The sequence below is a fragment of the Thunnus maccoyii genome, chromosome 10 (assembly GCF_910596095.1).
Source record: "Thunnus maccoyii chromosome 10, fThuMac1.1, whole genome shotgun sequence".
Taxonomy (NCBI): Eukaryota; Metazoa; Chordata; class Actinopteri; order Scombriformes; family Scombridae; genus Thunnus; species Thunnus maccoyii.
In genome coordinates, this window is record NC_056542.1 from 15,254,773 (window position 1) to 15,268,761 (window position 13,989).

Genomic DNA, 13,989 nt, shown 5'->3' on the forward strand with positions numbered 1-13,989 from the left:
AAGAAAAAAGGTGAAACAGACAGATTTAAGTATAAAAGGCATAAATCACATCAAGACATTGGTAAATTTGAACAAAATAACACAGTATGTTCTGTAGTATATCAGTATTTCATAATCACATTGTAGTCAACCTCTGTCCTTTCACTCACCTCTTGTGTCCTCTGAAGCTCCACACAACATCTGGTAAAAGATGTGGAACGTCCTCTCATCTTTGGCCTGACGGGTGGCCCGGGACTTTTCCAGGAGGTCTGGATTTACAAGTCATGGACATGTACAACCGTATATCACACAGTAGTGCAGTTTCATGTCGTAAAAACAAAGATGAAACTAGTACGCTTTAGTCCTGGTCTATTTCTAGCAAATTAGCATAGTGGTAGAGCATGTAGACTCCTACAAATCTAATTTCAGAAAGCACCTCAGGCCATCACAGATAAACAGAGGGTCAAAATAAATGGAAGTATTTTTAGCTCAACGATGCTGTAAACCAGACAGTTCACTTAGAGAGCAACTTGTTTGTCAATGTGATAATATTTAAAAAAGGATACAGGTTTCAATGTTGGCACCAACGATGTACCCTGCCACGTCAAAATTAATACGGATGAATTTACCCTGAGGAAGGAGGAAAAGTGGTTTTATGTTCCAGTCCATTTCTTCATTCATTTCTTCAAACTGCCTGATGTGAATGTATAATTAATCTAGACAGGTCTTACAAATCTGGAGGAATTGTCATTCTTGACAGTCTTTGCGTTGCCAAAGGCTTCCAGTATGGGGTTGGCCTGCAGCAGCTGTCTCTCAAGCTCGCCCTGAGACACACAGGAGACATCAGATCAGATAAGAGCTTCAACGAGGGCCTGTCCACTAAAATGCACCATTTACTGATCCTGTCTTTGGTGTAACTACTGATCTGTTATGTAAAAAAAAAAAAAAAATGCATGACTCATCCTTCAAGAGCAGTGACACAAAGGGTGCATTTTAGGACCTAAAATAGCATCCACACCACACACACCATTCCCAGACCCAGGAACAAATGATTCTCAACATCAGTAAGAGTAATGGGCCCTCATTAGTTAAGCAATCAATAATAAAGAAATTGAATGTGTTTCACATTTAATATATAAAAAATTAAATCTTACATTATTAAAAGTCAATCTCTAGAGTTTAACTAGTACTCAAGCAAGAGTCAGTTGAGAACCACTGTTGTAGAGCAAAAAAAAGGGGAAGAGGAAAGCTGCAGCTTTAGATGCTAACATCATACACAGGCTACATATTGGCTGATTCTAGATAGCGCTGCAATGCATTACTGCGGTTGTCGCATTGCTAGTGCAGCAGCTGTCGATGCAGCATCAGCAGCAGCAGCAGCAGCAGCAGCAGCAGCCAGTGATGGTTACTGAGGGATTTAGCTACAGGAGGTGGTTATAAAAACTGTCAAGGAATGCCAGCCAGCCAACACTTAAGCCAGACACACACAAACACGCAAGAAGAGGTCAGCACTTTTCATAATGACAAAACACGAAGCAAACAATGTGTACAGTGTACATATTAACAAAACCGCATACTTAAGTGTGTACACTTGATCGCTCGCTACACACACAGCCACACCCACTCTCAAATGTGTCATTTAACCGCATACACACATGCTGTATAGGTCATGTGATTAAAAACACCTTAGACCTACAGGTATGTAAATACCTGTGGCATTTACTGAGAATTGAAAAACCAACCCTCAGCCACTAGTTACTACTAGAAGAAGATTAAAAAGTGCCCAAACTAGAGATCCAGAAAGACAGGCTTTATTATGAAGTAACACTAGAACAGTCAGAGAGAAAAGCACCATGGACAGAAGACTGATAATGATTCTCGTTATGTATCAGGATAATCATATCAGCTCTAGTTAATATTCTACATGTGACCCCCAACTATGAATAAACCCCAAGTTGTCTAAATACTGTCATACTCACATATTGTACACTCTGACGAATTGTGGGGGGGGAAATGAAGTTTTTAGGGGGGAGGAGAATGGGTGGATGGGTGAACATATGGACAGGATAAACAAACAAACAAAAAAAAAGACAAATAAGACAACAACAACAACAAACAAAGGAATACAAACAAGCAAAAACCAAATATTCAGTACAGTTCAAGGCTTAGCTGTTATGAGGAACCACATCAGTGTAGCGTATAAGGTTACTTTGTCGGTTAGTCAGAGTCATCGTGGGGTTCGTTAGGCAGAAAATAGGACAGGCCGAAAGCAAAAGGACGGGAGAGCAGGATGGAGGTAACTCACCCTGATCACCATAGAGCTGCCTCTGGTTAAGGACCTAGAGCCGTCCATCTGAGCATGCAGGAAAGAGAGAGAGAAAGAGGGACAATGCAGAAAGATGAGAATGAGGGGAAACAGTAAGGGAAGGAAGGAAGCTAGGAAGATAAGGAGTAATGCTGAGAAAATGTAGAAAAAGCAGGACTGATTGAAAGAAAACCCATTCCAAGGTAAGATGTTACATAATATTAGCAGATGATATTTTATAATCACAAAGTTCGTAGGCATAATTTGATAAAAGAGGTAAGAGAGAGAAAGTGATGTGATGCAGGTTTAAAAGATTGTGGTTCAGCAGCAAGAGGGATGTAAAAAGGAACCTTGAACTAATTAAATAACTATTTCAAACACTGATTCGTTCGCTCAAAAACTCTTTCATCACCTAACGTCTCCATCTTCATATTATATCCCTCCCCATTTATAGTCGGTGTTCCTAGAAAGTCTCTCTACTGCGACGTACCTGTAAAGCTTCCTTGTTCCTGCCCAGAGTGCCACTCTTATGAGAGGAGGCAACGTGAGCCAAGTACTGTATGACTTTCTTAGTATTCTCCGTTTTCCCTGCTCCAGACTCACCTCTGAAATACACACACACACACACACACACACACAAACCAAGTAAGGAAGACAATAAATACCATTCTTTTTTTTACAACAGTCCATCTTCAACACATATGGTCCCAATTTTGAACAGTATACAGAAGCATTTTAAAGAGAGAGAACACACAGGAGCAAGTGGCAAACATACATTTATCACACCAATAAACATAGAGCCCATGCAGCGTATTCAAAGCCACAGGTCTAAACAGAAAGCAGGTGTGGAGGATACAGGCCCTGTCGCCGTTGTTGCTCTTGGAAAAGATTCGAAGGAGAACGGAGCAAAAATAGCAGCCGTAAATAAGATCTAAAAGAAGCAGGAGCCTCGTCCCAAATACACTGATTTCAAGATGAACCTAGAGTGGGATCCTTGACAATGACAGGAAGAGTCTGGCAGGGAGACGGGATGAGAGATTACAGGCCCAGTGGCCCAAACAGGTAGGTGGACGAACGATGAATACAGGGACAGCAGCCTGCATTTACGTTACAGGCCTTGATGTTCTGATCAGTTTTTTTTTGACCTGACTCTTTGAATTAATGTTTAAAAATATCTTGTTTGTCCTGGACTTGCATGTGCACATTTACATTTATCAACAAACGGTATCATAAGAAAAACGTACATGAACAATGAGCATCAACAGCAAACGTCACTCCATCACGGAAATTAATGAAATTCTGAGGACCAAAAAATGCTAAACAGTGGAGTGGTAGCTGTATTAGCAGCTGCATAGAAATGTATGGGAACAAGAGAGGAGTGTGGGTCACACAAACTAGGACCTAATTTGTAAAATATCCATTTTTTTACATCCACAACAGTGAAAAAAATTATTAGATCTGTGTGAATAAAAAACGATTTTGTCCACAATTTGAATATTGTACATCTGGTTAAGATGAATCCTCCTCTATTTTCATCTCATCTCTCCTACATTAACTTATATTTCTTCTTATGTAAGTGTGAGTGTGGCACCTCTGTTCATGTTACCCCTAACCAAGGCCTAAATGTAACCTTAACCTTAAAAGTTTGTTGACATTTTTTGATATTTTGGGTGATTTGACTATTTGCGAATTCTATAGGTTTGGAGTATTCTTGTTTCCATAATTAGATTCTTTACTCAGTTTAACTTATAGTTACTATCTTCATACTAATATTTATATTTATCCTCTAAGCAGGCCTAATAATTTTTGTAAAAATAATTGTTGTAATAAAAAGGTTTTTATTGCAGGATATTTATCAATCCCTTTAACATATTTGTTGTTATTGTGGGATATGCACTTATTTGAACCTTTTTGATGCATGCATTTTTCTATTATATTCATATTTCTATCAATTAGATTCAGCCCGAAAAGCCAGAGGAGCTCATTAACCTTATTTTACAGCCTCTGATTGGTGTTTTTCCCCCGGGCATTTACACTTATATATATATATATATATATATATATATATATATATATATATATATATATATATATATATATATATGGCACCGGTGCTCTTTGTCTGTATGAACCTTTCCTGATGAAGGTTTGAGGACCAAAACGTTGTTAATAAAGTGAGACAAGTGATCGACAGTGTGCAGGATTTTGGAGGCACTGATACACACCAATGAAGACACGTGAAAGCACACATACAGACACATACATACACAGACACACTCCAACAGAGGCAGAAACTCTAAATGTGACCCTGACAAAAAGTTCCCTCACAACACATTGCAAACAATTCTCACATAGACGTCCCATTGTAGGCTACTCACGTGCAGAGGATTGACTGATCTTCTCTGTCTGTGAAAGAACAAAAAAAAACCTGGGTGAAGACATGACATCATGCATATCACTCATAGCTCAATCATTACTGTGTAGACTGTCTAATACTGTCTGTAGACAACAAAGTAGAAAGATAGATAGAGCCTCTTAAAGTAGCGTCAGTATTAGATGGGAGTATTCTACATTTCTGCAACCGTGTAAAACATCTGGTTTAATACATGGCTGACAAAATCAACATCAAACAGCTCTGCTTATTAGAAGGTCTACGCATGCAGACATACAGTACAATTCACTGAAATAACACACTGTGATATGCTGTATGGGGGTGAGGAGGTTGGCTGTGCCACTCATGTTACACTGAGCCTCCACCCCCGCTAACTACTGTAGGCATAAAGTGCTCTGGTCACTTCCACAGAGCTTCACACCTAAAGTTTTGATAGGTGTATACATATTACATGAGTGTGCAGATGGACTCGATGGACTAGACCACTGCTCCAGGATTTAAATCTCTCACTGTGCTCTTGACATGTCAGTCACTCCTTTGCTAATTAGTACTGTGGAGAGAAGCAGGTCACCAGCTCGACTGGTCTCTCCAGGCTGCCAAACCACATGACACTGGGAGTCAATGGGTGGACATTGGTTGCAACATCACTTGTGTGTTTGCCTTGAAGGATTCCCACGCGCTTAGTCTGGAAGAATTTATACTGGTCCTGCAGGTTCAATCACTGTAACACGCCTACAACCTACCCCGGGGGTGGTGAGGGGTGGTGGGAAAAAGGTGAGACGCAGAGACACTAAGCCTCACCTGTCTTGTCCTGCTATCTCAGGAAGACACCCTGAGGCAGAGATATTGCTCAATCAGCCTTTAACGGCTTTTTAATGGTTGATGGGAATTCTCTCTGTCTCATCTCATGGACTCAACAGGTAAGACTCATGGACAAGTAAGACCTAAAAAATGTCTGCCATATGGTTACCGTCATCACTACAACAAATATACAATGATATTACTCAATCTACTGCTTGTCACAAGGGTTGCTGCCACACCTGGAAATCTCTGTTGCGAAAAACATCGTCTTGCATATTTGTTTTCACTTTTAAAGGCTTTTGATAACAGCCACAGGTCAAGAAAAAATACCACACCTTCAAATGACTCTTATGGTGTGGCTTAGTGATCAAAGATCACAGATGAGATTCAGCACCATGTTTCAGGACAGCTGAGCTGATAGCAGATGCGTGGCTTGTCCACACTGTCAGAGTTAGTAAGAGGTCAGAGGTCACAGATAGTGCGGAGTACCTTGCAGCATGCTGCGATAGGCGGCCTCTGATATGGCGTAGATGTGCGGGGGCATCTCGTGGCGTTTTTTGCCTCGATACATCTCCACGATGGACTCTGTGTAGATGGGCAGGTTCTTGTAAGGGTTCACCACAACACAGAACAGCCCTGAATACGTCTGGAAAAAACACACAGAACAGAGAGGTTTACATTTACCATTTCTTCATATGGATATGTCTTCCATGGAGAACAATCAGGATATCATTCCAGTCAGAATAAAACTGCCTCATTTACTTCTAGTTATGTTTGAAAAGGTTGGTGTACATATTTTATAATCCACTCAAAAGATGAAACACTGGATGTAATTACTCCTTCGGACTACTTTCTGTTTTTGAACTGGGTTAAATAATTTATGATGGATTCCTGGAGACTGCCAATAACTGTGAGTGGCCTGCCTTTCCTGTTTGATACCTGCAGGAGTAGTAATATCTCATTAAATAGTTGCTTCAGTAGAAAGTACAGCATTATTAGTCTGTCTTTTTCTGGTTACAATATATTATGCAGTTCAACAACATTCTTCCTGATACTTATTGTGGCACAAGTAAGCAGGACACCTTATGTGAACAGTGAGGGCTAAGCTAATACTCACGTGGGGATATGACAGATACACTAACTGCACACATACTATATATAAATACACATAACATCATCCTCTCTCAAAATACACAACTGACTCCGTCACCACTGACACAGCATTTCTAAATGTGCTGCTTTTTGTAGGATTTAAAAATGCATAATTCATTCAGAAAGGAAAATTTGGCCTTGTGTAAATGAAATTGAACTAAATATTTTACGCAGAGCCCATCCACACCCAGACAGTAGTGTTCTCCTAATGCACTCCAACTGTAGTGAGGGTAATGAATGAAACACTTTATCTTATCTCATATAGTAATACGCCTCTCTCAGCTATTCCAGCAATTGATATCTTTATCTCTAAAACAACACTTAATCGCCTGTATATTATTTAATTGTCTTTTACGTCACTGTGACTTCCATTCCTAACTATCTATCCTGTCCAACTCCTTCCTTGCACTCTGACCCCTGTTCTTTTTCTACACCAGAAACTGGAGATACCCCCACTGCCACCACACACACACTAGCAACTTTGTAAACTGACTCCTCACTTCTCTTACCATCCCGTATCAGTTACAAAGGAGATGCCAGGGTGCTCACAGCTAACATATACATGTGTTCACAAACTGCTTCTTGCGTGCTGGTGTTTCTTTATTTGCTATATGCTGCGTTTCACCCCCTCGTGCATTAAACGTGTTGCGCGCTCACATAGATCAAGCCGGAGTAGTATCTCTCTCTCAGGTTGTGCAGCACAGAGGCTTCATTGAGGCAGGTGAGGTCGGCCATGTCCTCCACTTTACTGAAGCGCGGGGGGTTCATTCGCTGCACCTCCTCCCTGGACAGAGTCACCCGCCTCTGGCTGTCTGTCAGCTCCACCTCCACCTCATCGCCACGCTCCTCTCGAATACTGGCCGACTGTTAGTAGAGAGAGAGAGAGAGATTAAATAAGGGGAATATGAAAGATGATGGCTGAGAGGAGTTGCTGTACTGGAGAGTATTAAAATGAATTAGCAGATAAGCTTTAGGTATTTATTGATGTGAAAGTTGTCAAGATTTCATGGTATTCATGAGATACGCTGTCAGGAAATCAATCTCAGAATAATAAATAAACCAGAATCAATCTCTTGAATGTGTTGATGTGAATTTAATCTTTTATTGCTTTTAAAAATATTCTGTTCGGCAGCCTCAAATCCTCTCAGAAGTCTTAAATTTTGGATGTTCATTGTCCTTTAATACACTGAAATGAAGAGCATAACATGTTGGATTAGCAATCACAAGCAAGTTTTTAAGATTTTGAAGAAATCAGTAAGAAATGTAAGAAAATGGCTACCATTAGCTCAGGTAGGAAAACTTTCAAAAAATATGCATGATTTGCATTTATTAAGCTAAATCTAAAGCAACAAAAAAAACTCTGGTCTAGTCCTTTGATTCTACATCAAACCTGGTACTCTGCATTTAAAATGAAGCAAGCACTGAAAACATGATTAAAAATCTGTAAAACTGCTTTGGCAGAGAGGGGGGATATCTTTAAAATAAACTTAAACCACACCTTTTTAGCATGGCTTTTATCTAATGTGTGTGTAATTCAACTTACTTTACCGTACTTTAACTGTTATTTCTTATCTCTTATTTTATTATTAGTTATATTATACTTTATTCATTTAAATGTTTCCCGTTTCATGTTCGACACTTGGAGTTGCATTTGATGTATGACTTGTGTTGTATTAATAAAGTTTGATTGATTGATTGATTGATTGCATTCGACGGCAGACAAAAATAGACAGTGACAGAAAATGAAAGAGGACCTCTCTGGTCATGCTGTTGATTTTGTGCTGGTTAGACAGGAAGCAGGGAACTCTAGCTTTGACCAGGTCACGGCTCTGCTACACTTCATCCTCTCTGCTACTTGACATGCACAACACACAAAATATGTGTGTGTGTGTGTATGAGTTTGCATGCGTGTGGCTGTATATTAGTCACAGATTGAACTACACGCTCAGAATAAGAAACTGGATGAAAACGTTCCTGTGTTAAGAGTGTGTGTACAGTGTATGAATGTGTGTATTCGGTATGTGTGTGTGTGTGTGTGTGTGTGTGCGCGTGTGTGTGTGTGAGAGAGATTGGCCAACAGTGCCATTCTCAGATCATGAGTGTAAAATGAAGTCAGTGTCTCTGCAACGGCCTCTTTAACATTAGGAGGCTGAAGGAGAGTATTGTTCTATTCATAGAGCTCTCCACTAAACCAGTCCAGCAGAGAGAGGCAGGCTCAGAGAGAGGACATCGAATTCATATGTCACATCCTACAGTAATGAAAACTTGTTGTGTGCATTGCACAAGTACTAAGGCAAAGTGGAACAAATGAATGTTATGACAAGGGCCTTGTGATAGTCATTAGGCCTAAATGTGTTGGAAAGCATCACAAGGCATATTAAAGAATCTAATAGGATGGAGGGAAGCCAGGGAAAATAGGGCACCGTCATGTGGATTAAAAAGCTCATAAAAGATGATAACACTCATATACAAAGACGCAGACTGCCCCACCTCTTTGACACACCTTCAATCTAAAAGGGCAAACACTTGGGGTCAATAATTTACCAGAGCATTAATACCCTGATAGTAGAAAACAGGAATGTGATAGCAAGTTGTACAAATAAATTAACCTTTTATGTAATTTAGCCCTGAAAATGAGCTTCAGTTTAATTTCTTTACAAATGTGATTTCAGTTGGTGCTTGTTGGAAACAAAAGCCAACACATTTCTGTTGACCGGGTATCAGTGGACCATACCAACTTACCTCAAAGCCATGCTTCTCCGATGGCACCCACACTAGTCTCTTGGCCGCCCAGTCGGCTTGGCTGGCAGCAGTGAACACAGCGGAGTTGGTGGTGGGAGACCCTGGCCCCGCTCCCGATGACAGGAAGCGGGTGACATCGTTGGCACCGCCCCCCGTTGGCCTGGACATGGTACTACTGGCACTGGGAGAGGAAACGACACAAAAAAAGAAGAAAAAAAAAGGGGATAATAAAAAGTGAGCCTGTGTTCTTGTCCTGTGGGAAGGCTGAAAACTGGAGCGATGGGGATGATGTAAAGAATTGTCGGACAGTGACGCTGATGCGTTTCTGTGTCAAGACACTTCATGTGCGCCCACACATAAAGAAAGAGCAGTGGGAGCACGCAAGTAGCATGCAGGCCATAGCCAGCTCAGATGATGGCCTAATTGAAAGACACAGCAAATCAAGGAAAAGACAGGGATGGAAGAAGGACAGAGAGATTGGTGGGTGGAGGGCTGGAGGGGTGGAGGAGCAGCGAGATACATCAATCGACTCAGTAAACTGACATGACAAGTGAGAGGGGGAGGGATGGCGAAGAAGGAGGAAAAAGGGTGGAATAGCAGTGAGGGGAGAGGATCGAAATAGACTGAATCTACTGGTAAACCAAGAGAAAGTGAAGTAGACTAGATCTTTCTACTGCAGGCCAAAGAGATTAAACTCTACTGAGAACTAGTGGCCGAAATGTTGATTCACGAGACGAGGTGACAGTAGCTAGAAGTGGTTACTACTCTGAAACATGTAGTACAACTGTAGTTCTACAACAGGATGTTTCTAGATTTGTTCTGACAACTAAGAAATCATGTCCAGCGGTGATTCTGTGAGAAAACTTCTCTCGGTAGAGAGAGGAGGCCAGAGGGGCTGACATCATTTCCGAAGGTCTAGCTGCTGCTCTGTCCACAATGGCCCACAATGAACAACTCAATTGTGTGTAACAAATGTACAGTACTATAGCATTAGCACTGGCTGACCTTGTCTTAAAGTCTCATTGCTGATATTAAAGCAAATTAGTTAATAGCCTCTGCATGTTGACATATTTGGTCAGAGATATGTGAGAGATGTTGGAGGATGTTTGTTTTTTCTGAATTCATGAAATAGCTTCATGGAGGAATGAGCTACCACAAGGTCTTCTGAAGTAACTATTGTGCCGGCGTGCATGCATGTATGTGTCAACTATTAGGCGTCTCCATGCCTCAGCAGGTATGTCATCGGGCCTGATTCCTGCTATGCATCTCTGTCTAAGTTTTTTCCGCCGTGTCTGCTCCTGACAGGATCCAGCTCCCAGCCCTGCCGTTTCCATACCTGTTACTGCAATATGACTCTGGGTGTGGAATAACCAAGTTGATGAAAGAGTTGCCACCACCCAGCTAGTCAGTATGGAGAATATGTGATTCCTTCAGTGTCATAAAGCAGCCTTTTGTGCATCTGTTCTTAGAGAATAAAGTTGGTGTTATTCTCTATTTTATTGTGATCAAAGAAACAATGTCTTGTGGCCTGTTCTGTGGCCCTTTGCCCAAAAAGGACATTCACAGATGCATTTAGTGTTCAAGCGAGTATTTGCGTCACTCAGGACTGTGTATGTTTGATGTGGGAACAAACTACAGTGCCTGTCACCTGTCACCCTGTGCAACTATGTGGCTCATGAATGTATTTTTAGTCATTCTTGGACAACAATGCAGGTCTATCAGGCGCACAGGAATAAGCTACTATATATCAGGCTTTGGTCTTTCTATTGTATTTTATTTGTTGTTACAGTTCTGTGCGTACAGTATCCACTGCATTAAAATAGTCTTTTAGTCCCATTCTTAAATCATCTTTACCGTTGATCACAGAGGAGGACTGAAAGGCATACTGACAGCTCACCACTTTGAATGATATAGTTGCAGTGTGTGATGCTGCTGCTGAGCCACATCGATGCCAATGATCCCTCTAAAGCAAAGTCTTGACAACCACCCACACACACACACACAGACCTCACAGGTAGATGCAGCACAGCCTGAACTGACCAGCAAACTCGTCCTGCAGCATCTGGAGTTGCCAAAACCTGACTGTTCTCCTCCATAGCAACACCCTGAACACTGAGCAGCAGCCCACAGACAATACCTTCTGAGTTTGAACTGAGGTCATTCACTGCGGGAGGTCCTGTGGTGTGTGTGTGTGTGTGCAATTAATGTGTGGGTGCGTGCGCGTGATTGCGTGCGTGTTAAACGGGTACGTGGGGGGCTTAGGGGGGAGGGGATGGGGGGAGGCTGGAGACGCCTTTTTTCCTCCAGCTTTGATGCAAACGGGCATTGCATCGGTGATGATAGCGTGGCATCTGCGCACTTCAGCGGACAGTGAGGAGAGGTGACATTATTAAGCCAGTGGCTATAATAATTACACTGCCACTGCAGAGCATTACAGCTGCGGCGTGACCCCTATAAATTACCAGCATTTCAAGGCTGTATTCCCTTGCACAAAAAAAAACAAAAAAAAAAAAAACGGATGAAGGCAACCACACCTACAACATAAGACATGAACAATCACATGGGGCCCAGCCTTTAATTGACTCTGTGAACCGCATACATGTGGCTGCTACAAAACCAAGCCATGATCACTGGGAAAAATAGCTAGGTTGTATTATTATTATTAACATTATTATTACTATTTACACAAAACTCATTAGGCCTGTACCTTATAATTATATGGGCTGAAATCCTTTATAAAATGGCCATGATCAGACAGTTTTCCTTTGCCAGACTTCAGGTCAGATGTAAGCCTCTCTTCGAGGGCGTACATAAAGATCCAACCAGTATGAACGCCTCTTGTCCCACCAACGTTTCATTTTTAGGCGTTATGCCACCGCATTTAGACTAACCTACCGAGGTTAGCCAGCTACACAGAAATATGATACGTTTAGGATATTACACTGGCTATTTACGAGTTGGATTAGGGTAAAGGCAATTAAATCTCTTACCTTCAGGTTCCGCTCTGAGTCGTGGATAAGGCTGCGGTGCGAGGAGAACCGGGATGAGGCTGTTTCTTGGATATTTTTCTGCCTGATAGGTGTGTAGCCTACCGCATATGCGGCTTTTATCATTGCACCGCTCTCTCCGTAGAGCCGCACACACTTCTCGGTGGGAATAAAATAGACAGAGAGCAGTGAGGGCAAGGCGGCGGCTTCAGCCCAGGAACAGCGCTTCCTGCCAGGAGACCAACCAGGTGCGAGAAGATGTTTTTTAGCGAAGGATAACTCCAATGAAATCCTACAACCGAGCCGTAAACCCGCCCTGTGAATGCAGCACCAGCTTTCCGCCCCTCTACTGGCATGAAACGGGTGCGGCGACGAATGGCGTCAACGGCTGCACAAAGATCTCCGCCTTCAACCAATGAGAACAGATAAAAGGCGGAGCTAACTGTAACTGACGTGTTAATCAGCCAATCAGAGCGCTGCAGCAGGTGCCTGTGCGGCACTCTCGCGCTAGAGTAGAGAGATTTGCGCGCCCTTTGTTTACGACTCAGCGGCGGCTGGTGACCGCAGACACAGATCTGAGGTCGGATTTGTCCAAATACAACAGACGGTTTGCTTGGAAAGATCTGACTCCAGGCGCGTGATTCAGATCATCCCCAGAAAATCCGACTGAAGCCGAGTACCCGAGGTACCAGGGTACTGGGAGGAAAAAAGTATTTAGATCCTTTACTCAAGTAAAGGTAACCACACTGTTTAAATACCCCATTAACAAAAAATGTTACTTTCCATCTACTATATGTATATAAAATAACATGTCACTTTTTTTTAAACATTTAATGTTTATCTCAGCACTCCTTGCACTTTTTTTGCACTATTTGTATCCTGTTTACATTCCACAGAAATGGTTTCACCTGTATATAAGTTAGTAATTCCTTGTCTATATTTCTGAAGATTGTTCTGTTGTTATTTGGTGTAAGTATGTTAGAGACACTAAACCAGAGTCAAACTACTTGTATGCATACTTGGCCAATGTAGATTCTGATGCTTTTAAGTAAAAGTACATAATTATTATTAGCTAAATGTTCTCTGAGTATCAAAAGTGAAATAACTCATCTGCAGAAAATTGTTAGTATTGAATATCATATTATTGGATTATTCTTACTGATGCATTAATTAATTGATTAATTAATTAATTAATGTGTTTATACTATTTTACTGTGGTTAAGGTGGAGCTAGTTTTGGTGATTTGAAATGATGATGAAAAGATAATCCTCTGTTTTGCTTTTGTAAAATCTTAATCTACAAATTAACTTGTAACTATAGGCTAATTGTCAGATAAATGTAGTGGAGTCAAAAGCACAATATTTCCTTTATTGTAGTGGAGTAGAAGTATTAAGTTGCATAAAATGTAAATACTCCCGTAAGGAAATCAAATTTGTACTTGATGATTAATGTATACCCATGTAAAGTAAAATAGAAATATTATGAAATATTTTGTAGCCTATATCTTATGTAGAAAAAAATATATTTGCCATTTCAACTACAGTATAACGGAGCAAACTCCATTCTTTGATGACAATGAGATGCAGTTGAAAGCTCACCAAAAAACTAGTGAGTGAACCTTAAGTTAAGAC

At 41.2% G+C, this 13,989-nt stretch overlaps 1 protein-coding gene across 8 annotated transcripts in view; it reads right to left on the reverse strand.

The window, feature by feature from the left end:
- The window catches only part of myh14 (myosin, heavy chain 14, non-muscle), a 34,748-nt gene extending 22,029 nt beyond the window's left edge, over positions 1-12,719 (reverse strand). For 4 of the 8 annotated variants that reach the window (XR_006098418.1, XR_006098419.1, XM_042423684.1 and 1 more), the window contains exons 1-11: positions 12,362-12,719; positions 9,372-9,552; positions 7,287-7,493; positions 5,967-6,123; positions 4,663-4,690; positions 2,775-2,889; positions 2,285-2,332; positions 1,959-1,970; positions 711-803; positions 546-609; positions 150-248 (exon numbers count right to left, since the gene is read on the reverse strand). Coding sequence is in view for 6 of the 8 variants with exons in the window: in XM_042423684.1 (XP_042279618.1) it covers positions 150-248; positions 546-609; positions 711-803; positions 1,959-1,970; positions 2,285-2,332; positions 2,775-2,889; positions 4,663-4,690; positions 5,967-6,123; positions 7,287-7,493; positions 9,372-9,539 (991 nt within the window). In the remaining 2 variants the exon portion in view is untranslated. The remainder of the gene's footprint in view (positions 1-149; positions 249-545; positions 610-710; positions 804-1,958; positions 1,971-2,284; positions 2,333-2,774; positions 2,890-4,662; positions 4,691-5,966; positions 6,124-7,286; positions 7,494-9,371; positions 9,553-12,361) is intronic. The other 4 variants (XM_042423687.1, XM_042423688.1, XM_042423686.1 and 1 more) reach the window with 3 other exon arrangements.
- Between the last annotated feature and the right edge of the window lie 1,270 nt (positions 12,720-13,989).